The sequence below is a fragment of the Strix uralensis genome, chromosome 16 (assembly GCF_047716275.1).
Source record: "Strix uralensis isolate ZFMK-TIS-50842 chromosome 16, bStrUra1, whole genome shotgun sequence".
Taxonomy (NCBI): Eukaryota; Metazoa; Chordata; class Aves; order Strigiformes; family Strigidae; genus Strix; species Strix uralensis.
The window spans coordinates 11,930,217-11,952,904 of NC_133987.1; the positions used below are offsets into that span (position 1 = coordinate 11,930,217).

At 42.4% G+C, this 22,688-nt stretch overlaps 2 protein-coding genes and 1 non-coding gene across 10 annotated transcripts in view; 1 reads left to right on the forward strand and 2 right to left on the reverse strand.

Annotated features, from left to right (window-relative positions):
* The window catches only part of EEF2K (eukaryotic elongation factor 2 kinase), a 35,576-nt gene extending 26,120 nt beyond the window's left edge, over nucleotides 1-9,456 (reverse strand). For 4 of the 8 annotated variants that reach the window (XM_074885680.1, XM_074885681.1, XM_074885674.1 and 1 more), the window contains exon 1: nucleotides 6,407-6,508. The gene's annotated coding sequence lies outside the window, so the exon portion shown is untranslated. Of the gene's footprint in view, nucleotides 1-86; nucleotides 2,275-5,421; nucleotides 5,663-6,406; nucleotides 6,509-9,269 lie in introns of those variants that run through there. The other 4 variants (XM_074885675.1, XM_074885683.1, XM_074885677.1 and 1 more) reach the window with 4 other exon arrangements.
* Nucleotides 9,457-10,419: 963 nt separating this feature from the next.
* TRNAL-UAG (transfer RNA leucine (anticodon UAG)) lies at nucleotides 10,420-10,501 on the forward strand. Its single transcript has one exon. It is a non-coding gene; the product is annotated as a tRNA-Leu (tRNA).
* A 1,489-nt stretch (nucleotides 10,502-11,990) lies between these two features.
* LOC141950791 (putative short-chain dehydrogenase/reductase family 42E member 2) lies at nucleotides 11,991-22,335 on the reverse strand. The gene is made up of 11 exons (XM_074886093.1): nucleotides 21,762-22,335; nucleotides 21,146-21,241; nucleotides 20,113-20,170; nucleotides 19,343-19,461; nucleotides 18,299-18,374; nucleotides 16,815-16,897; nucleotides 15,449-15,586; nucleotides 14,380-14,445; nucleotides 13,643-13,706; nucleotides 12,857-12,930; nucleotides 11,991-12,239 (listed from the first exon to the last, which is right to left on the reverse strand). Exons 1-11 carry the CDS (start codon nucleotides 22,101-22,103, stop codon nucleotides 11,991-11,993), a joined length of 1,365 nt encoding a protein of 454 aa, XP_074742194.1. The 5' UTR covers nucleotides 22,104-22,335.
* Between the last annotated feature and the right edge of the window lie 353 nt (nucleotides 22,336-22,688).

The following is a 22,688-nucleotide window of genomic DNA, read 5'->3' on the forward strand; positions in this document are numbered from 1 at the left end:
GAGGCCAAGGAAGGAAGCCAGCCATTCCACTGCTGTGCACTCACTAGTAGACTAGAGCCACAAGAGGAGGTATGTGTAAGGGGTACCTCAATCCTTGTGTCTTCTACACTCTCTGATGGGATTTCACTTTGGACCAGTCCTGTGTGATCTAAACAGTCCTCTTCCAACTCCAAAGACAGCAGATATGACAGCCTGTTCCAACAGCATCAAGCCTCTGAGCTGTGTTCGCTTTAAACATAGAGCTTAAAGGAAAAAATACTCTCCCTGGTTAATAGTTCTTTTCCAAAGAGGTTAGAAAGCTTGATTTTGTCACTGGTTATTTCAACTTTTTAGTAGCTTCCTGGATCCTAAGACAACAGAATAGGTAGGATTTGGCTTCTCCCATGTCCTAGCTCCAAAGTAAACTAAGATAAAAGTAACAGCAACAGTGTGAGGCAGACAGGTCATGGGTTTTATTAAAATCTGCTCAACTATTTCCAAGCCCGGAAGGTGACATTCTAGGTAAATATTTCACTGACGCCTTCTGACACATTAAACAGTGTTAGAGTAAGCAATATGGGGAGTTCCATATGGGTATCAAAACTGCAGCTCTGCAAAGTCTCCCATCTTACTGTACCTTTTCCAAATTAGTGACACCAGTTTCAGGGAGGCAGAGCACACTGTACAGCCCAACTGCTGCAATAAGACGTGCTATAAAAAGAGATAGGTGAATCACGGAAGTATTTTTTCTGGAGCTCGGGTTCCACCCCTGGAGATCTTACAACTGGAACATGCCCAGCAGCCTCTACCCAAGAAACAGTTTGTGATGATTCAGCAGAACTCAAGTAGAAATAAACTCCTACAGGCCCAAGCTACAGGTCAGTATTGTGTCTTTCACACATACAGATGCAAACAGTTTCCATTCTTAGGCATTTCACAGTCCAGAGCCATTGGCAGCAGCACACCAATGCTGACTTTCAGAGAGAAGAGTTTGCCAGTTTCTAGACCTATAAAGTCTCCCACTCCACTCCACAGTTTCAGCAAGGCGGCCTCTGAAACACAAGGGTGCAGGTGGCCATGACACCTGGAGTAGAGTAACACCGCATCTTCTCTGCAAGGGCTCATTTCAGTCTATCATATATAACATATGGTACGTGTGCCTGAGTAGGAAACTGGTGTTACCTGCCAGCAGCCCTGCCTCCTGTTCAGTGTGGTGTCTGCTTCACAGCGCAGACACAGCTCAGGCTCTCTCTCCACACTGCCAGGCTATTTCCTGGATACTCTTGCACTTACAAGTGCTTTTTTTTTTCCCCCTCTAAACTCTTGTCCTTTTTCTGCTGAGCCCACTCACACGATCAGGTACATGTCTATGGAGGTTTCTAGATATCAAGGAAGGTATGAACTGCCAGGTCTGTGATTCATCTAATACCAGCTGCTTCGAAGAGCAAAGAAACCTTCACAGAACAATAACCCACCCCTATTCACCTGCTTTTCTTATTGCTGATAGGGAAGATTTTACACCCTTAAGTTTTTCACATTTTCTGAAACTCTGTTCTCATTAACTGCACTAACTCTAGGTTTCAGAGTCATTTCCTGAAGTTTCTCATGGATAACACCAGCCTTTGCCAAATTCAATTACTTTGTCATGACTTTTATACCCAGTATCATCAAAAGCTCATGCCACACTAAAGAGAACACACAGACTGAAGGGAAATGACCTTTCTGCCACACACTTTTGTTAATAGTTTCTTCTATTGGGAGTACAACAACATACAACTGATTCCCTTATGACCGTATCCTACTTGAGGCTTTCCAGGTCACTCCACTGTTTCCTGTTGCATTTTTATACAATGCTGAAGTTAATCATCAAATCTGATCACAACCAAGCAGACAGCAAAGAACAACCCGAGTCATTAAAACTCACCAGGAGAATCATATGCCTGGGCAAGAACCCAGGAGGCATCAACACAGCACAGCTCCTTCCACACCGCAAGTACCGTGGTGAACTGGGGGCAGGTTGTGTTGAGGGTCTGACATCCCCACCATCTGCCTCTCTGGGATTTACTTCAGACTAACTCCAGTCTGGTCTCGGGGAGCAGATACCACCAGTGGCTGTGCTATGATCTCCAGTTAAGTTTCATAAACAAGGAGTTTAGTTTGCAACATCCGAGACTGCTTTTTGACTTGAATCAAAGTGCAATGAGTCGAGATGATCAGGAGAGTCGCTTCAGAAGCGATTTTCTGATCAGAACAAAAAGCCACCATAGGCTCACCCAGGAGAAGACTGGAAACGGACAGACACACAAGGGACTGGGCTACTACTTGATTTTACTGTACATTTTCCTCCTTAAAAATAATAAAGCAGGTTTACAAAACACACCATGACTCTTAAACCACTATCAGCACTTAAGGGTATTTTTTTTGAAGCAGTCAGAAACCAGTAGCACAAGCACAAACTTCTAGGCCCAGTCAAATTAATGGGAATATTTTCTCCTCATTTTAGCTTTGATTATTCACATTGCTCTGCTGCATGAAAAACAGGAAGGGGTTAGATGAATGCAAAATAATCATCCAAATCTTCACACAGATTTAGCTGAGTTTAAACCAGTATTTGTCGACAAGTCTGCTGCAGTGAATTTTGCTGGCTCTTCAGATGGGTACTGTGAGTATATTAGAGTCAGGTCTGACTGTTTTGTTCTTGATTAGAGGGCAGAAGTAGAATACACAAAGCAGCTTATCTTGATTTGTTTCACATAAGATACAGCTTAAAACCCTTTTGGTCCTGGAGCCCTGAAAACAATGATTTGAGCTTACAGAATATTCCACTTAATTTGTTCTCAATAAAGTATCATCCCTCCTCCCAACACCCATCTAATAGAAGTATCATCTGTTTTACAAGCTAGAAAAATGAGATGTAGGAATAATCAAAGCCCTTGGAAGAGGTGGAAGCCTACATAGATACTTTGAAAATACTTGCACCTACAAAAGAGAGGATTAGTTAGAATTTCCAAAATTCAGCCCTGACACTGGCTGCGCAACAGCATGCAGCTGAAAGCAGACACTTCTAAGTGTCCCATCAATTGCTTAGTTCTAGAGCAATCTCACCCAACCAGCTAAATCAGGGATTTTCACACTGCTAGCCAAAAAAGCAAGGTTTTCAGTTTTGCTTCGCTGTTATTCTCTAGCTCTGTGCAAATTCAACCTTCTTTCTCCATGAAGTAGTACCAGATAAATACACTCCTACGGCAGCGTTCATAGCTGCAGACCTTAGACCACAGCTACTGATAAGATGGTCACCACAGAAGCAGTGCTTTAACGTCTGGCAGCTTTCACCATTAGCAACATTATGTTGGTTACTGGCTTTCTGACAGAGGTAGCATTCCCACGGCTCAGCTAGCAGCACAGGTAGCACCAGAACTCCACCTCCATCGGGCACCATCAGCTACAGTAAACCACTGCTGAAGGAGGTCTGAGACAACTCATCTGACTTTGCACTGAAGCAGCTTTGGAGCATTCATGTAATCTGCTTTTCTAGCAAAGACCACGTGAGAGCTGTCATTTCTGGAAGGAAGCAGTAGCACATAACTGGAAGGGGAAGGAATCCTCAGTTGCCACTACCATTTTTACTGCGATCGTCTTACCAAAGTCTAATGACTACATGAGAACGTTAACCTCTACTGCTTGTCAGCACACACAAACAGCAGATGTAAAATGATGCTTCAAGTACACCACTAACTCCAGGATATACTGTAGCACTGGACTAGCCTCATACCCCCAACTGCTGTCCTGCACTCATTTCTACTACTGCAGTCAAATACACATCAGCAGATCCATCAGGTCTGAGAAGCAGCAGCAACGGGAATGCAGGTTTATGTAGTAGTGATTGCAAACAGTCACGATTTCTGTGACTTGCTGTGTAAATGGAACATCATGACACAAACCAGTTTGTATTTAAAGCTAATGGTGTTTATAAAACTCTGTCAGTTTTTCTTGGAACCATACTTCTTGTAAAGGACTTGTGGTGTTTACTTTGGAAGTGTATTTACTAAAAATTGTCCACATACTGTGCTCTTTAAAACAGAGTTCAATATCCAAACTTTAAACTCCACAAACACTGCTCTAAACCTCGGTTTATTTGACCAAAAGCCCTGAGCTTCATCCCAGGGTTTATATTCTGCGCTTTCGCATCATGGCATAAAGCTGCACTATCTAGGAACCCCCACTTCACTGCTGCTACATTTTCATCATTTAGTCTTTAATATCCATTACAGAATCAAAGCAAAGCAGCAGAGTCAGACTGCACAGAACTTAGGCTGCAAGCCTGCATTATCACACAAAACCTCTAATTTAAACTACCCACTCCAATCTACTTTGAAAATGTATTCCTTTTTTTTAAAATCAATCTTGTACTATGTGATTCAAAATGGCAATATTCTAAAATATGGTCATTCATTAAATCTGCTCAAGTCTCTATGAACTTTTGGGCTTTTCCAATGCCTGTTTGATGTATTTTTCTTTCTCTTGCCTCTATATCCAAGAGTCACAGCACCAGGAGGGGCAGGCAAGTTGCAAGGACAATCCACTGTGTTGCTGAGCACAGTGCATACGCAAACACAGATCATCAGAGGGGAAAACTCACATCACAGCACTCATAAAAATAACTTGTTTCTTGTAGGGTGTCTGTTGTTACAAAACACTCCTGGTTTGGCAGACCCTTGAGCAAGACCCCACAGCTGCCTCAGCACTGAAAACTGCCTTAATTCATCCCAAAGATCTGAGCAATACGAATGCTCTACTCTAGTCAGCAAAAGAAGGGAGAAATGGAGCATCTCCAGCTACTTCTTAGTGGCCGTTTCAGCTCAGACACAGCCCTCTGCACCACTTTAGCACAGGACAGGGGAACACGAACTGCCCTAGAACAGAGGAAGTCCCACCTTCTCTTGTAGAGAAGCATTAAACCAAGAATGACCCCCCTCTCCCTGGCATAATACTAAATCCTTTTTGATTTAATACCACATCAGCTAAAGCCATCTAGCAGGATACCTGTAACAGTAACAAGTATTTTTTTCTTTTAAGAGAGAAATTGCTTTTTTCAGATTAACATTCTTTTAAAATTATTTGAAATTTAACCTAAGCAACTACACAGGCTGTGCACCTTACAACTTAGTGTTATGATCTTCACGAACTATAGACACAAAGCTACATAACATGGTCCAGAACAATCCCACTGCTACATTAAGGTCCTGTAGCACATTACAGAACTACTGCGCTTTCCAAACACCCAACCGACCCTTGTGAAGCAAACGTCTGTTCTCATCTGCACCATGTACTGGCAAGAAAACAGGTTTAGTGAGTCACACTAACAGCTCTGATAAAAAACAAGATTAAAAAAACCCAGAAATGTCTCAACTCACTGGCTAACTCTGACAAACCTGGTCTTACCAAGTACAGATCTTCTAATGAGAAGCCTTTATTTCAGGTCCCTTCCAGCGTGTCACTATCACAAACACCGTGGCGCAAATCACATCCAGTTTGTCTGCAAACACAGCTGGGATAATGCATTGCATTAGCCAGAGAGTGTCAGAGAGCAATGATGCAAAATTCATGAAGCAAATGGGAGAGTTCATCTGGGCCAGCGTGGAGTATGAAGCATTTGAAACTCAAAACCCTGCGCGAGGAAATGCACCGCAGCTTCACAGAAATAGCTTTTAGAGTTGCAAGCAGTAAAGCACAGAAATGACCATTCTGAGTCAAGTCCACCCTTCTGCCAAACATGCAAACAAATACTATGTCAGCAGTTGCCAAAACACAGGGCTGTAAAAGAACAGAAAAGGAACTTTCAAGATAACTTTAAAATGTCCCTCCATTGCCATTAATAACTGTTATTCCAACTGGCTTTAAATACACTGATCAATTATCACTGACTTTTTGTAAGCACTTGCTCCAGTACTTCACATTATTAATCAACCACATGATTAGTGCATATTGAAAAATTATCGAAACACGAACGGTCCCAAAGGCCATTCCAGGCTGCCAGCGGGTATCTGGGCAGCCCTTTACCGCCTGCAGTCCCGCTGCCCGCTCTGCACGCACCAGCACCGCTCTCCCCTTGGGCTGCTCCACCGTTACAAACAGGATTTCAGGACTTTTAAACCGGGCGTGCCCTAAAATTAACTGTCCTATCCTGGAAACACATATGGATGAAACTGTTATCTCCAAGCGTAAGTACAGGAGTGTTGTCCGACACAAAAACATCTGGTTATTTTTAGGTCACCGCACAAGCTCACACTTGGCCGACGGCCTTTTACAGGCTATGCCCGCCAAGTTGTTCACCATTTTCTGTAATTAAAATCGCCCATTCCGCCCCCCGCACTCCACCCGCGACAGCTTTCTCGGGCCCGACCCCCCGCACCACGAAGGCACCTACCGGGTTAGTGCAGCCCAGACCCGCCGCCCCGGCCGGTGCAGAGCAATCCCGCCGCCACCGCGCCGCCGCCGCCCAGCCCCCGGCAGGCGGGCGCGCAGCCGCCCTGCTGAGGGGAGGCGGGCAGCGGAGCCGCCCGGCGGAGGGAAGGCGGGCAGCGGGGCCGCCCTGCACCGCCCGCGCTGCCGCCGGTGGGCGGGAAGGCGGCGCCTCACGCTCGCCTCAGCGGCGGCGCCGCAGGAGGTGCGCGACGCGCTCGTAGCCTCGCGCCACGGTGAGGCGGGGAGCGTCCCAGACACTTTGTTCCTGTCAGAAATACGTTGAAAATTTGAGGAGAAACCCCTCGGTTAGCAGTGCTAGGGGTTAGACACGGGGCAATCCCGGGCGAGAGGGAGCAGGAGGGAAAGCGGCTGTGCCGGAAACCCCCCGAAGCCAGATCTCCCCAGTGCTGCTCCTGGGAGCGGCAGACGACTTTCCTTTCATCTCTTTCTTAGCGTTTGGAGCCCAAAGGTGGGCTTCCGGGGGCAGGTGGTCCCACGGGAAGGGGCCTTGGCACAGCAGCCCCCCCAGACCCCAGCCTGGGGGAAGGCAGGGAGCAGACATGGGCAGTGACCGTGGGGCCTATGGGGGCTTCGTGCGCTTCAGGTTGGCCTTTTCAGGTACATGAAATTGCACAGTGCTTCACTTCCCTGTCAGAAATGGCAGAAGTATGCACCACATTTCAGATTTCCTCAAGTCACTCACATTTACTTTCTTCCTAAAACATCAGCTTTCTGGGTTGAAAACACCCATATTTAAGCTTTTCCTCAAGCTACAATTTGTGGAAAATTTAAACAAAACTCCTTTCATGGATTACATGGAAATTAATGTAAATAGGTTCTGGCTTAATTGTATCACTTGGCAGCCTGCAAAGAATCTGTCCCCTTTACTGTCATTGAATCTTGTATTCATGTAAATAATCCTCATTAGTGCTTTTTGCCATAAGTAGGGGTTACAAAACCAAGATGGAAGATGTGAGTCCATCCTTCACGACAGACCATTTCCTGCAGCATCACAGACAGAAGAACGCACAATCCCTGTTCTCTCCAAAGAGAGGCAACAGAGAGATGCTGCTGCAACATTAGTGCCGAGATAATCTTCAGGAGGAAGATTACTAATATTTAATTAAAAACACACAGAGCAGATGCTCTGACTCTCTGCCAGGAACACCCGCCTACCACCACCGTTACTTACGTAGCTTGGGGACTGGAGGGAGCAGCATGTGCACCCAGGAATGCTGCCAGCAATTTTGAGGGTACCTGTGATTTTGGCAGCAATTTCCAGCACTGAGTGTGCAGCCCTCATTTGAGAATGTAAAGCCAAGACTTGACTGAGCCCCCATTTAATGCTGCTTCTTACAGGCACATTTCTGGGTAGCCTCAAATTCCTGCAGAGTTTAAGCTCAAATGAAGCACATTTACAACGTTTGCGGGTTGTGCAGAAAACCTCGAGGTCCTATTCATCTCCCAGCTGCAAATCACTGTTGTAAATATTAACAACTATCAAAACCAGAGCACTTTTGCCCCATCAGCACCAGAATGTGCATTTCCCCATTTCTCATTCTGCAGGCAGCCCAGCTGAGCACCCTGGGGAAAGCAGCACCCGGCAGGGCTGCCATCGGGATGCCTCACGGCAGGGCCTGGGAAGAGGGCAGACTTGTCAAATTAATTCTGAAGGCCTAGTGGAAGCCAGATGCTCGGTTCCCACTGCATGAAAAAGTGTTGATAATGGTTAAAAAAATCACCATCAGCTATCGTGGGGTACTGATAACGGTGGAATACTGTTACTGGTGTGATATGAGCACAACTGAGCAAGTCACAAGAGTAACTGGCTTTAAACTCACGCAAATACACAGCATTGTTTTGGACTAAAAGGGACCCAGTGGGTAACAGCTGTATTATGCTATATATCCTCATGGATATATTGCTCTGTTGGGAACATAGTTAGGTTATACCATCTCAAGCTACACATTTCTCATGCTTTTAAATAAACCAGCTCTGGTACCCTGATGCAAGGGTGTACTTATTTTCAGGCTTACAACTGGGGCTTCTCTTCTCTATAACATTTTCTTAAAAGAACAATCAGTGATGATGAAATACTGAAGATGTATATCAAAATTACATATCAGATATTAGCCCAGGCATGCTGCATCTTCTAGTTTTAGTTTTCTGTTTAGATGTTACCCATTATATCCTTAACACATGAGGAGTTTGATTCATGTTGGGTGTTTTTTTGAAAATATTAAAAATTAAAATTTAAAATGGCCACCTAGGAAATTAGTGATCTGCGAGTCTAGTATATTATGCTTTCCTTTAGTATGCTCAGCAGTGCTTATATATTTTTTCCAAGAGCACCAAAACTTGCTAAATTCTAGTATGCTCATGTTAATTGAAGTTGTTTAAAAACTGCTGTTATAGGGAGCTGTGGTTTTCAAAAAGAAAAAGGAAAGCATACCCTAGATGATACTTTCAGAGCAGTTTTATTCTGCATTCATTTGAAAATCCAGATGAAAAATTCCTGTAAATCACTTAATCCTATGAACAATTTGTGCCCACATACTCCTATGACAGTCCCTTTTTATGAGGTAAATCCAGTTGGTCATAAACCTCACTTCAGCCATATGGCAGGTGCATATAATATACATGCATAAACCTTCCTGGAGCACCAGCGCATGACTTCCTAAAGGAAGGAGAGCAATGGGAGACATAATTTCTCTGTATTAATTGCACAGCATTTAGTCCAGATATTTTTAGCTCTGTCCATGAAGTAATTAAACAAATTCCTCCTGCAGGCCTCCCAGAGTAAGAGAATTTGTCTTTCTACTCACCAGCGATAGCCTGAATCTGTCTCTGGTTGCCAAACCCAGCTCCCTCATTGAGGTGGACAGTAAAAGCACCTGCTTACACCATGCCCAAGCTCTGCAGCAGCAGGTAAGCGAGGCACAGATGGAGCAGGATGAGCTGCGTATGGACAGTCCTGGCCACCAGCTGCACTTTGTACCAGCCCCTGCTGCTCCATGTCGAGCAACACCGAGATAAAGGCAGCCAGGGGCCTCCCATTTTGGGTGGGAATGGTTCAGCTGGAGGCACGCTGTGGTGCCAAGTCAGCAGCTGGCTGGGAAGGTCACTAGCCCTGCGGTGTGCCGGCAGCTGTGAGCAGCATTTGCGCTGCCGTGGGCCAAGAGGCTACCGTCTGCCTCAGGGAGGGTAGGAGAGAAGGCGGGGGCAGTTCCTGCCTGGCGGGCAGACCGGACCCTCTCCCTGGCAGGGGGCCGTGTGCAAACCTGCTCTCGCGGCTGCGAAGGCCCCAGCGCGGGGCTGCCCTCGGCCCCGCGTGCCCGCAGCAAAGGACGCCCCGAGGGTGGCGGACCCGCGCCACCGGACAGAGCCCTCCTGAAGACGCGCTGGCGCTCTGCCGCTACTGCTGTGGGGAACAGGCCCCCGGGCAGCGCCTCGCCGAGGGGCGGCCCCGTGCCTGCCGAGGACAAGGCGCCCCGAGGTGCGGCCCGACGGCGGGTGCCTCGGGGGAGGAGCGGGGCGCGGCCCGGGGGCTGGCCGGGGCGCGGGGAGGCAGCGCGGGCTTCGCTCCGGGCTCCCCGGCGGCGGCCGCGGGGTCAGGGGTCAGCGCGGGCGGCGCCCAGGCCACGTGTGCAGCCGGCGCCCGGCGCGCGGCAGCGGCGCCATCTGTCGGGCGCGCGCCGGCCGCCCTGGCCGCGGGGAGCCCGCGGGGCCTGGGCCGGGGGACGGGCCCGGGCGGCGCCGCCGGCAGCCGTGGCCACGGAGCTCCTCCGCCGGAGAGCGAGCGGGGCCGCGCCCGGTGCAGCCGCTGCGGTTCTCGGGGAGGGGCGGCGCCGGCCGGCCGCGCCGGAGCGCGCCGTGGTAGTGCAGACACAGGTGGGCAACGCGTGGGAGTGGGTGGGGAGAGCGGCGGCGCCGCCCCCCCTGAAAGAGGCCTGCCGGGCGGCTGAGCACCCAGGCGGTAGCGTGGCCGAGTGGTCTAAGGCGCTGGATTTAGGCTCCAGTCATTTCGATGGCGTGGGTTCGAATCCCACCGCTGCCAAAGCTGTTTTGTCCCCGCCGCAGAGGCGGCTCCTTTTCGCCGCCCGACCACCGAGGCCGCGTTGGCAACGACCGGCGGCGGCCCCGAGGTGCTACAGCCGGGCCGGGCTCGGCGGCCGCTGGGCGGGGTGGGGGTTGGCCGTCACACTCGTTGCGATCGAAGTGCAGAAAGTTGTGGTATGTACTGTGAAAAACGTTACGTCTTTCGGCTTAAAAATAAACTCGGAAATACTAGTTTTGGCAGTTCTGCCTTCCCGCATAGTGTTGGGGTTACTGCTCCCTCAACCCCGGGTCGTTGCTACCTGCCCTGTACAGAGGCAGCCGAGGTGAGGTCTCAGCCCTCTCGCCTTCTCCAGAATTCTCAAATCCATCTAGGATTACTACCTCCCGACCCTGATTCCTCTAGACCTCCCGTTTCATCCCTAGTCCCATCTCCCTTCCCAAGCTTGCTCTTCATGCTCGCATTGTGCTTCCCATGTTACAGGCTGGAAAAAGTGCAGATGGGAGGGAGATTTCTGTGATAAATCATCAGCATGAGTGGCAGGTGGTTTTTAGGCCTATTTTAGCTGAACAGTAATTCAAAAAGCACATTGTTCACTTCAGCTACCTAGGGATTTGCTCAGTACAACTGCTGTACTTCAGAAATCGGGTGCAAAACCATAGTTGTACCTCAGCTGACAAGCAACTAAGCTTTATCGTTAGTTGTCCTCCACTACAGCAGGTAAAGGAAGCAGTACAACCCATAGCGGCAGATTCCTCTACTGTGACATCAATGTACTAATGTAACTTAGTTAACTTCCAGTTTAATTTAAATGTCAGTTTGACTCATGAAAACCCATACCTGCATGTGCCCCCTTAGGCCTCCGGACTGGTGCCAGGTGCTGTCACAGATGGTTCTGCACCACAGGGGCAGGGCGGGAGCGGTTCTGGAACAGACTGCGCAGAGGCACAGGACTGACTAGTGAAGTTTCAAGTACACTTTTATTTTCCCTCATATGCAGTGATACAGCTAATTCACAAAAGAAATTCACACAGTGTGAACTCTCTCTGTAGGGCTGGTGTATGTTATTTACAGTAATCGGTTCTGTCCGTCCCTTTGCTAGTTCCTCAGTTCCCCAAGGCAGTGTGAGCCGTAGCAGCAGCTGTGGTCAATATTTCTCCTTTAGCAATTTTTCTTCACCGGCGAAGCACTGCAGGCTGGCTGTAGCTCTTGCTCATTCTGCAGGTTCTCATTTACTTCAGCAGTCAGTGTGGAAAGTTGTTTTTTTGGTGAAATAAACATGCAATAGTCTTGACTCCAGTGTGTTTCAGTGATTTGGCCGTAATTGCTTACTGTATTTTAATTTCTCAAATACAGCTACTGATGTTACAGTTTTGTTTTTAAATCTAAAAATAACTTGCTGTTTATTGTATTGGGGCCATTAACTATTGTGGAGATTAGAATGAGCCAGGTGGCAGTACTGTGACTGAGTACATGCACTTTATGCAAGTCAGTGTTGTGTCTCTTTAAAAAAATGCAAAACTGAAAGGCCATCAAATCTTAAAGAAAGAAAGATCAAACTTAAACTAACAATTAAAGAAAGCAAAACTTTGAGGAAGATGTGATGATTCCGGGCTTCTGGTCTGGTTTTAATGTAATGGTCCACAGAATCAGCAAATGCAAACTTCTCTGGGCTGTACCCCAGCTGACTTCGTGCCTTGTCAATTCGAAATGTATGAGTTATAGAAATGTTCTGTACCTTTAGGGCAAAAGAGTCAACATACAAACATATGAATACATAGGAAACAGGAACAAAGTCTGTAAAAGCACAATTAAAGGAAATGTTAAATAAAAAACCCCACTACCCCACAACATTATATGAATGTTCTATTGACATTATGTCCCATTATGTTTAAAATTGTTCACTCAAAAAGAGAATCTTGAAAGCCCAAAGAGGCAGTAAAAACTGCAAAGCAGAATCTTCTAGCCTTGAAAACATCCACAAAAAATGTTCTGCACTCATTTATGTATCAAAGGAGGCAGATAAAAGCCATCTCTTAAGTGCTTAAATATCTTCAGAAATTAGAGTCCAACTAACCAGCTAAAGCCATACAGGATACTGGCCCTTGAGAGGAAGGAGCTGAAGCAGCCTCTCCCAGATGGGAAACTTAAGTGCTTCTCTTTTCAAAGATTATGGTAACAAGCATAATATATTGCCTAAACGGTACATGATGCGTACATTTGCCCTGGAAACTGGGTGCTGAAGTAGTACTGGGTGGATTTTACTTTCTACTAACTTAATCTTAAATTGTACTTCAGTATTAACATGTATGTATGCATCCTGTGAGAATGAAGAGGAGTTTACAAAGACTTTACCTCATTTCTGGTCAGCAGTGGAGACAGTTCAACAAATGGTTTCAGCATCAGATGAAGGTATTCCATTATCATGGCTGCATAACAAAAGATTTCTACTTGAGATAAGAATAGTAAATTGCTATGCTATTACGCTTTTGGCATATCTCACTCTGTATATGATAGTGAAGGATAATCACGCCCCTAAGAGCTCAGGGCACCATTGCTAACATCAACAGGGCTACTTGCTCACAAGGGGTTGGATTTAATCTTAATATTTCAGTCAGCCTGAAATAGGGTGCTTGTGTGAAAAGGGTTTGGAGGGTTAGTGACAAGTCTTGTGAAAAACTTGTAAGACTTCATAAAAAAATGGGGTGACAACAAAATACTCAAAGTTGGATTGTGTTTTAGCTGCACATGGGGCTTGATTCTGGAGAGCATGGGATAGAGGAGAACAAGGAATGTACCCATGCAGCAAAACAGATAGTCTTCAGTGTATTTCATGAAGTCATGGATTTTTGCATTTTAACTTTTTATGTTTATACCATTAACAGATGTATAACTTTGTGGAGTTAAGCCCTATAAAAGCTGTTTTTGTGGGACTTAAATAAGAGATCATTCTCTTTTCAACACACTGCGTAGAGCTGAACTACTACTACTGCACCCCTAACTACTGCACACTAGATGAGCCCACAGCATACTTCTATACATGAAAATTTTGGGCAAATTAAAAAAACCCCACCATTATATTACAATTAGGAATGAGGGTCGTGTGGACAGGAAAGAGAAAAGTTGATAAAATATTTTTACCTGATGCATAAACTAAGGAAGTAGGAATACGTATCCGTGGTTTACTGCAACCTAATCTTTCAAACTGAAAGAGATTTAAAAAACAGTGATAAAAACGGAAACTTCAAGCAAGTCTTAAAGTTTCAATACAGAAGATATTTGTGGAAATATTTACTGATAAACCAGAAAAAATTGTCATTGCTGTTACTATTTGAGTTTTCATTTTTCAGGGGATTCCAGTTACATGTCACATGCAGACACTATGTAATTTTCAAGTGGCAGTCTTAAAAAAAGGAAAAAAAAGTTTATAATAATTGATTGAAGTGTCATGTGTGCTGATACCTAATTTAACATTGTGACATATTTATGGTTTTGAGCCCACTGTTAACAATAAAATGTTCTTTTGAACAGACTGTATATTACAGATTAATAATTAGGAGTTATATTTTTTGTGCACCCAAAATAGCCACCATTAACAGATGTGTGCCCGAGAAATGAAGATAATGACAACTCAAAAGAGGATACTGGTTTAGATGGTCCTTTGGTCTCAGTGAGGACAGTTGCTCTAATGTAATATTTTAGGTAGGCTTTGTTACAGCACTAATCACACTGAATTCAAGAAGGAATTAAACCCACATTCAGAACGGAACTCTTACACCCAAAGCAAACATACCAAATGTAACATGCACACAAAAGCTGGAGTTGTATACAGTCAAAGAAATTAATGTATTTGGAGTTGAAGTATATATTGCACGTACAAGTGGAGTTAACCATTCAAAAAGGTTGAATTTTTCGCCATCATTAATGAAATACACCTGGCCACTCTGTTAAAGAGGTAGAGAAAAGTTAGTAAAAATAATACTACATATATATTGACTTATTTTTCTTTATCTCACTCCTTGTGAATAGCTTAAAAATAATACAGCAATATAAAATATGCATGGATGTACATACAAGTCAACAAACTATCTACATGTGTTTCAATCAGTTGTACTAATGTGTGCAATGAAATTGGGGGACAAGTGGTTTATGTGATTAACATGCCTTGGTATAAATTATTTATTACAGATGTGCCTATACAGAAGGGCTATACAGAGATTAGCAAATGCACTGAAAGTGGTGCCATATCTCACTTGTACTGTTAACACAAATTCACCAAATGGTGGGACATGTTCTGCTCTCTGTCTAGTTAAGACTCATTGAAATCCGCAAGACTCCATCTGTGTAACCAAGGCATAAGTTACCTCTTTGCTTTTGCTTTTAGGGTTTTAGAAAAAGTAGTTTAATCTACTTCAAAAATCTTTCTACTAATACTTCAAGGGTAGTGCTTCTAGGTCAAATAAAAAACTGTGTTTACAAGGAGGAAAACAGTTGCAACTATTTTTGAAACCAATCCAGATGAAATGTGCTTTTATTTGCATATGGTATGGGAAGAACTGATTATCACAGTTCAGAACATTAAGCCTGGATCTATATACAGGGGAACAGGGGATAAATCTGCCTGACCTTCCAATTTCATTTCTGACATAGCATATATATAACATTCTTTGCTCATCTTCCAGAAATAGCAAATATTATATTACAAAAATGCAAAGATGGAGATGTTCTTACAGAACTGAATATTCCAACTCTTAACACACTGCACAGCCAATGCTGCCAGGTTCCACACTGTTCATAGCACATTTGTCAACTAAAAATACAGACAGCAACATAAGCTAAAGGACAATAACACAAATATTAATTACTACTACTACAGTAGTTACTACAGTACAGGATAAAGTGGCAGGATCCACTGTCAAAACTGTGGTGCTTTTATTGTTCACTTACAGCTATGTAGTTCTTTTCAGGGGTGAGAGCTTCAGCAGCTAGAATTTGAGCTTGAACAAGATTCTCTGCATGCACCCAGTTCATTTTAGCAGAAGGATCCCCAAACTTGAAGCTAAGTAGCCCTCTCTCAATATTCTTCTGTAGACATAAACAAACGTGAAACGAAAGCAAAATGGGTTTTAAGATGAGGTACAGTGCAGTTTCTTGTCCAGCTAATTGTAGCTTTGTCTCTACTTAAAAAAATACATGAATCAATTAAAAATCAAGAAGTGTAGAGAACTTTAAAAATATTGCTCATGAGGAAGGATCGAAGAACATATTGAACACATTTATGTCCTGAATTTACAAAAAAATACAAGTCTGTTCAAAGGATAAATAAAATACTGTATGGAAAGGTAAGATACAGTTCTGAATGGATCAAAGTATTCACAAAATTGGATCAAATTTAACAAATAGCTTTGGCTGGGAGAAAATGGAAGGTAATGCTAGGTGTCACACTTTTCATTTAATGGGTACATTTTAGAAATTGCAAAATGTGACAGTTGCATAATGCCTTAAAATGGGCTCATAACAAGCTTAAATTCTTACACAGAAATTTAAAAAGACTATATTGGGGGGGGGGGGCTAAAGCAAACATCTCAGGTTTAACTAAAATTATATTTACCATTCTTAAAAGTTATTTTATTTAGAAGATTATAAAGTATATTTTGACTGACTTCAATATAATTCCCTACCTCAGCCACAAAACAAAGATATTTATTATGCGGTAAGCTTGAATATATTCTTTCCTCAAAGCTGTGTGTAACTTTATACTGTACTGATGCTTTTAAAATAACTGACTCATATAATTCTACTGGGATCATATTCTAAACACTGTACTAGTCCTACAATTTAAAACACAGCAAGTGAAAAAGTAAAACAAGAGCACCTCAGCTGTTTGCCCTTTAGTAACTTATTGTACCAGAAGGTGCTTTCGACTCCTTAACTTGTTTCATTGGATCGTGAAAGCTGTTAATAGTTGAGACTGGAAATAAGATATTTTGCTGTATCTCTTTTCATTAATATTTTAAACCATTTAGTGTAACTTGCATGCAAACAGACATTTTAAATATCACAGACTGGCCTGAATCTTATAGTAAGCATTGCATTATAAAGCTGGACTTAACAGGTGTTTGTATTTCAAAAAAGGGCTTTTTAAATGTACTAGGCATTCTTTACAGATATAATATAACAAAGTTGTATCACACTCAGGAGCCAATTGACTTGTTGATTTGCTGCCTAGTAAGAAGGTCAATTTATAGCACAAATAAGTGATGCTGTTGTATATCATAGAAGATTCTGCTGATCAAAAAATTAAAATACATACTGCTAGCCTTGGCAAATGTCTTTGCTCTTCTGGTCCGTAGATTCCTGGTGGGCGAAGAACACATGTATAGAGCATTCCACCTCCTAGAAGAATTGGTAAGACCATTCTTAAGTGACATTCACATGGCTATACCTTTCTTTTTATGAACCAAAAACTGTGGTAGCAGAACTTACTCTGAAATAAATTCACCATCTTAAAAAATAATACATACTGAAAGGTGTTGGATTAGTAGCTGGATATTAAGTTGGCAGAATCAGAACATGCAAACCAGCAAGATAAGACTCAGGGAAGTCCTGCCAGCATAGTTGGATTCCTAGAAATTACCAGATATTTCAAACCTCTCTCTCACCAGTCCTTTTTCTCTGTACCAAAGCGCCAGCTGTGGTGATGAGTTTGCTGAAGTGAGCAAGTTATTGGTAGGAAAGTGGAATGAAACCAATTAATCTCATACAAAAGTATTGATGGGAAACAGTGACTCGCTAGCAGTACAGGGTAGAGCTGAAAGGTTCTCAACGGTAGGCACAGCCCACGAGAAGTGCTGTAGAAGTTCGTGATAATTTCAGTGGGAGAAAGGATGGACCATCATAAAAATCCAATCACTTCCCAAGTATATCAGTTAGCTGGTTCATCATCTGCTAATAGCTGTTCTTAATAGTACTTGAAAACATGCAAAATACTCAATCCTGCTATGGCACAGGATCAAAATGGGTTGTTTGGAACACTGACTGGTTCCAATTTCATCAACAAATGCAGAACTGTGCATTGCTCCTAAAATAAGATGGTCTTTGATGTGAAGAGGAAATAAGGAAAAAGAAACCTTTATTTTTTAAACAAAATAATTCTATTGGAGTGGAATGCCCACCAATGACTTTATATCTCTTTATAGCCCTCTGCAAGTATCAAGTGAAGAGAGTCTTTTCTGTAAGTTGTCTACAGCTAAATTTAGCTCAGTATCACTTGTTCACATAGAATCATGTTACACTTTACATTAGTTTGTTTTGCACTGGCAGTTATAGTATCTCACAGGTGAGCTTAAGTATTCAAGTGTATAACTGGCTTCCTCAACATGGAAAACTTCGGGAAGCACTAATAAATAATTCCAGGCTATAGTATCAGGTGGCTTCTTCAGATTTTAAAATATAACTTGGGGCAGGGTGGGTAACAATTTAATCAGCATTCATGTTTTACTTATGTTGCATAGTACAGTGACATTAAACACTTGTTTTTGTTTAATTTATAGCTGTCTTCATCTTTTCAATTAACATACTGAACTAATTGCTACCATGCTAAAACTTTTTACGGATGCTGTGGGAACTTAAAAACAAAGTGAAAATCTATTAATTTGTGCGAGGGGATAGATAACTTGATTTCATAATTGCACAATTCACAATCTTCCACCAAGGATTGATACAGGATACAGGATGGTAGTGAGGAATAAGAAGAGGAGGAGTAAATTCTATGAATTCGTGCGAGGACAAAAGTACCTGCTAGTGGCGTTCCATTAGCTGCTAGTACCATTTGTTCTGCAATTGATTTGGTTCTGGAATAATGATCAACATGCTACAGAGAAAAAGCAAATATGTTTTTATCTGTTCTTGAAATGACAGGGCAGAGGGGCATCTCTTCTCTACTAGTTTTTACTTAGCAGATGGCAACAAATACCTCAAAATACAGAATTCATGGGTTATTAGTTTAGGGTAAAACACATGCACATTGCTAAGGTAAGCAAGCATTTTTGTTTATGCAAATCCAGTTAATTAATTTTAGCACATTGGAGAAGCAATAAATATATGTATGCTTTGAATGCTGCCAAGAATGTAATTGATCACTACTTTGTAATCCGGATTTCTTTTTCAGGTAACGGAAAAGTCAAAAGCCAAGTTTTAAATACATTATGACTGGTCTGAATTATCTTGTTCACCTTCTTGTGGCACTATCCCAGAGAAACTATTATTTGATATATTATTCAAAATATAAATTCAATATTTTCTCTATCCATCTCTACTTCTTGAAAGACTGTGAAGTACTTGATGGAGAGAGGAGTGAAACAAAAAACAACTGTGTATACAAAGCACCCAGAAATACTTTCTCCTTTTTAATTAAATGCAATAAAACCATATAAAAATAGACTGCTTTTCCATATCAACTCTACAATGAATATACGTCATCTCCAATAAGGGAGAAGCAGAAAAATCATATAAATAATAAATGGCTAAAGAGGCACCAAGCCATATAACACAATCCGTGTGTCCAGGTGGAATTTCATTAATGTTAACGGGACACTGTATGAGTTATTTTCCAAAAGCAAGGCCTTGATAGGAAACAGAGAAATATATACTGCAAAGTACATGAAACTGCTGTGTCAAGGTTGTGAATAGCATCTACGAAGAATGTAAAGAGTTTTCTTTCTTCTTTCTTGTACCTGGATTCTGGCATCAGGCAAAACATGGTCACAAAAACACCAGGCTTTTTCAGAAACAAGAAAGTAAACGAAGAGGAAACTTGAAAATATAATACAACCAAACTACCTTTTCAATTGGAAAATATGGCACAGTTTCCTCATCACCATCTTCAATAGGAAGCCCTCCAAACACCACGTTTACTGTACTGGTGTATATCAATCTAGCGATGTTCCTTTGCTTGCAGGCTGTGGCAATGTGTAAAGTAAATTAGTTTAGTGGAAGATGAAACTATGGAAAGGAAGTTTGTATGAGCTTTTTTCTGAGAAACTGACAAATCTTAAAAGAGCAAATCCTTCCATTTTATGATTGGGTGACTTAAAATGCAAAGCATATTTAAAGGATCAATACCAGTTTAGAATCAAGTGCTTTATAATCTGGGACATGCTAATTTGGATGCTGCAAGCTAACACTGTGCCTCTGGGAGGGCGGCTACCAGCCTGCTGAGATGGGCTTCAGCTCTAGCCAGGTTCTAAGCAGAACCATCTGCTTCAAGGGCTGCCCACTACCTGTGCACAAGCTATTCGATAGCAACGAGGTTTACTGCCACAAAATACACACGGAAACAGTTAACTCCTTACATGGATATGGATTCTGACATCAGATCAAATACGATTACAAAAAGCTGAAGTAGTTGAACTGCAGTGCTGGCTATCATATCACACCCCATAGCAGAATCGAGCATGAAAAAAACCTGACATGTTTCCTCATCTTCTGCCAAAAATGTTAAGTATTTGGTAAAAAACAGTGTGTGCCAAAAAAACCAACTGGCTTTTTCTAAGTGGTGTAATATTTTGATATGCTATACTAACACCCAATGGCAAGGTTAGATACCATACCATCAATGATGAATCTTGTTCCATGAACGTTTACAGTTTCAATTTCTTCTCTGTGCAACTAGGAAAATAAAGAAATTGTGCATTTTAAAATAATAATACATTTTAAATTCAATAGGGGGATGTTATAAATGTCCCCAAATAAAAGCAATGAGTTTAGTGCTTTGATCATAAAAATAATCATTTAGACTGATGTTTCAGACTTCAGGAATTCAAATCATTATTTTTAAACTACGTCTGTATTTTTTTTGCATCTTTACAGACTAGTCTGCTTGAAGCAAAGAGAATCGCGGTGCTTCTGAACACACGTTTCCAGTGATTGTACATCTTGCAGCAATGTGTTCAATATCCATGTTTCAGTAGCACTTCAGTGACCAATTCCAAGTATGCATTGCTCAATTGCAAACATCTTTGAATGAGCTATTTTATCTAGCTGAGGTAATTACTGAAGTTTGTTTTATTAATTAAGGTAAGAAAGGGTATGTGTTTGTAACTTTAATCATAAGAATTGTGGCTCAGTCCTACATCAAATACATCCTTACAGCTTTTTACCCACTAATGGCAAACAGTTAAGACTTGAAATGCAGCCATTGTTATAATTTAGTTATAGAAAATAGTTTAGAATTTACTTCAGGTTTCATTCCTCCCAGTGACCTTACAGCTAGGAGTTCTATGTGAAAGGTTGAGGGAAAGATGAGGGGTTTGGAGGGAACCAGCCTCCCTTGTCTTTCCTTTTGTCCTTGCGCTATTTTCAGAACTCTTCAATGCCATTTCCAACTCAAAAGCCCTCCCAGGGTGCTGGTAGAGCCTCTAATGGGGAGGAAATAATTTTACAACTAGGAAAACAGTACTGTAAGACTGCTTGTAGCTAGCACAACAGTTTGCACAGAGCAATTTACCAAAACAGCCTGGATCTGGATTCAGGCTCTCAGGATAATCTAAAGAGATAAAATCTAACACGCAGTGTTACATCACCGAGTCTCTCATCCTCAGTGTGGACAATCACACAGGAAAATACAAAATGGTTTGGACTTACTTGCTCTCTTCCTGACATTCCATATGAAGCTACATGAAACACACAGTCAGCCCCTTCACAGGCTGCAGATATGGCATCATAATCCCTGACATCTGCCTGTAATACATATGAAAAGATAGTTGGACTTGAAATGAAAGCTGCAGGTTAGCATTTGTCATGCAGCAGGTTAGCAGAGAGGGAGTGCATATCTATCATTGTACTTACTGTACATCCTGGGACTGAAAACTAGGCCCATTTCAATGCTTCCTGATAATCATATGTTCTTCCAGAGAACTCCAAGGACTTTAAAAACATTAATTAAGCCTCATAATCCCCCTATGTTCATTCTACAGGTGATTAAACTAAGGCACAGATGAGGACAGTGACTGGGTCCTGAGGAGTACTTCAGTGTCAGGAGGTGAAGTGGGTTCTCTGTGCTACGCATTACAGGTTTCATTGTTTTCCTTATTTCAGATGTACTTAAATCAGTTGACAAAAAAATCATGTGGGTTAAAAAGGTTATTGAAATTTGCAATCATTTGCAGTTAGGTATTTGGATTCTGTGAAAACTAGTAAGACATTATGGAAAAGGTAAACAAGCTAACTTTGGCTGTTGTGAAAATGTAATTTTTCATACCTGGATACACACTACTCCATTGGGAATTTTCCAGATAGGCTTGTGTATGTCATACAGAACGACAGAAGCTCCTGCATTGGCAAGAGCACATCCCAGCTTGTATCCAAAGTAGCCTCCGCCTCCTGTCACTACTGCTCTCATACTTTTTTCATTCAGTGCTCCAGCATTTCTGTTCACTTCGGAGTTAGAGGTTTGGCGCCAGGGTGTTGCTACCCCACGCCGTGTAAGTTTTCTGTCAGTGAAATACTGTCTTCTATTACCAGACACATGTAACAACTTCTCCTCCATGTTGAAAATTGCTCCATAGCGCTCCTGGATGCAGACGATTCCAGTGAGCTTCATCTTAATAAGCTCTATTCACAGCAGCAAAACTTTCCTTTAATGCAACCTGTTTAAGAGAGAAAAAAGCAAAACACTGGCTACAAAATTTCCAGATTTCAAAGATTTCTTTTAACAGACTAATTTAATTTTTCTGCTTAGATTGTTTAAGAGTTTGTTTAATCGTAATTGTCACATTTTACAAACATTTTAAATGTCTGTATATTATATTAAAGACAGCATCCTGAAAACAAATAACAAAGGTTGCATGTTTTGGACTAAATATTTATTTGCAGATGCTATCCAAAATAATCAAGAAAAGCTAAAAAAAAAAAAAAATTCCCTACTGCCATGAATTCAAATGTTTTCCACAAATGGGTCAAAATTAGAATAACAGTACAGACCATAATTTTTTATTAGTGGAAGAGAATTTGCTGCCTATGTGAAATGCATCTCGTGGTCTTAGTTCAGTTCATTCTGGTTTGTGTCACAAGTGATGTAGGCCCATACCTGAATTTGAAATCTTGAACCGTCAGGAAAACACTAATGATGAACAAATTGCATTTAAGTTTCTGTGCTTAAAAAACAAGCAAGCAGGGCCAAGCAGAA

What these genes read in the sequence shown, in the direction of transcription:
- LOC141950791 (XM_074886093.1), bottom strand. Translation starts at nt 22,103, where the DNA reads ATGAAGCTCACTGGAATCGTCTGCATCCAGGAGCGCTATGGAGCAATT. An exon ending in GAATGTCAGGAAGAGAGCAA is followed by an intron (nt 20,171 to 21,145) that starts GTAAGTCCAAAC and finishes TTATTTTCCTAG; the next exon opens with TTGCACAGAGAAGAAATTGA. An exon ending in AACAAGATTCATCATTGATG is followed by an intron (nt 19,462 to 20,112) that starts GTATGGTATCTA and finishes ACATTGCCACAG; the next exon opens with CCTGCAAGCAAAGGAACATC.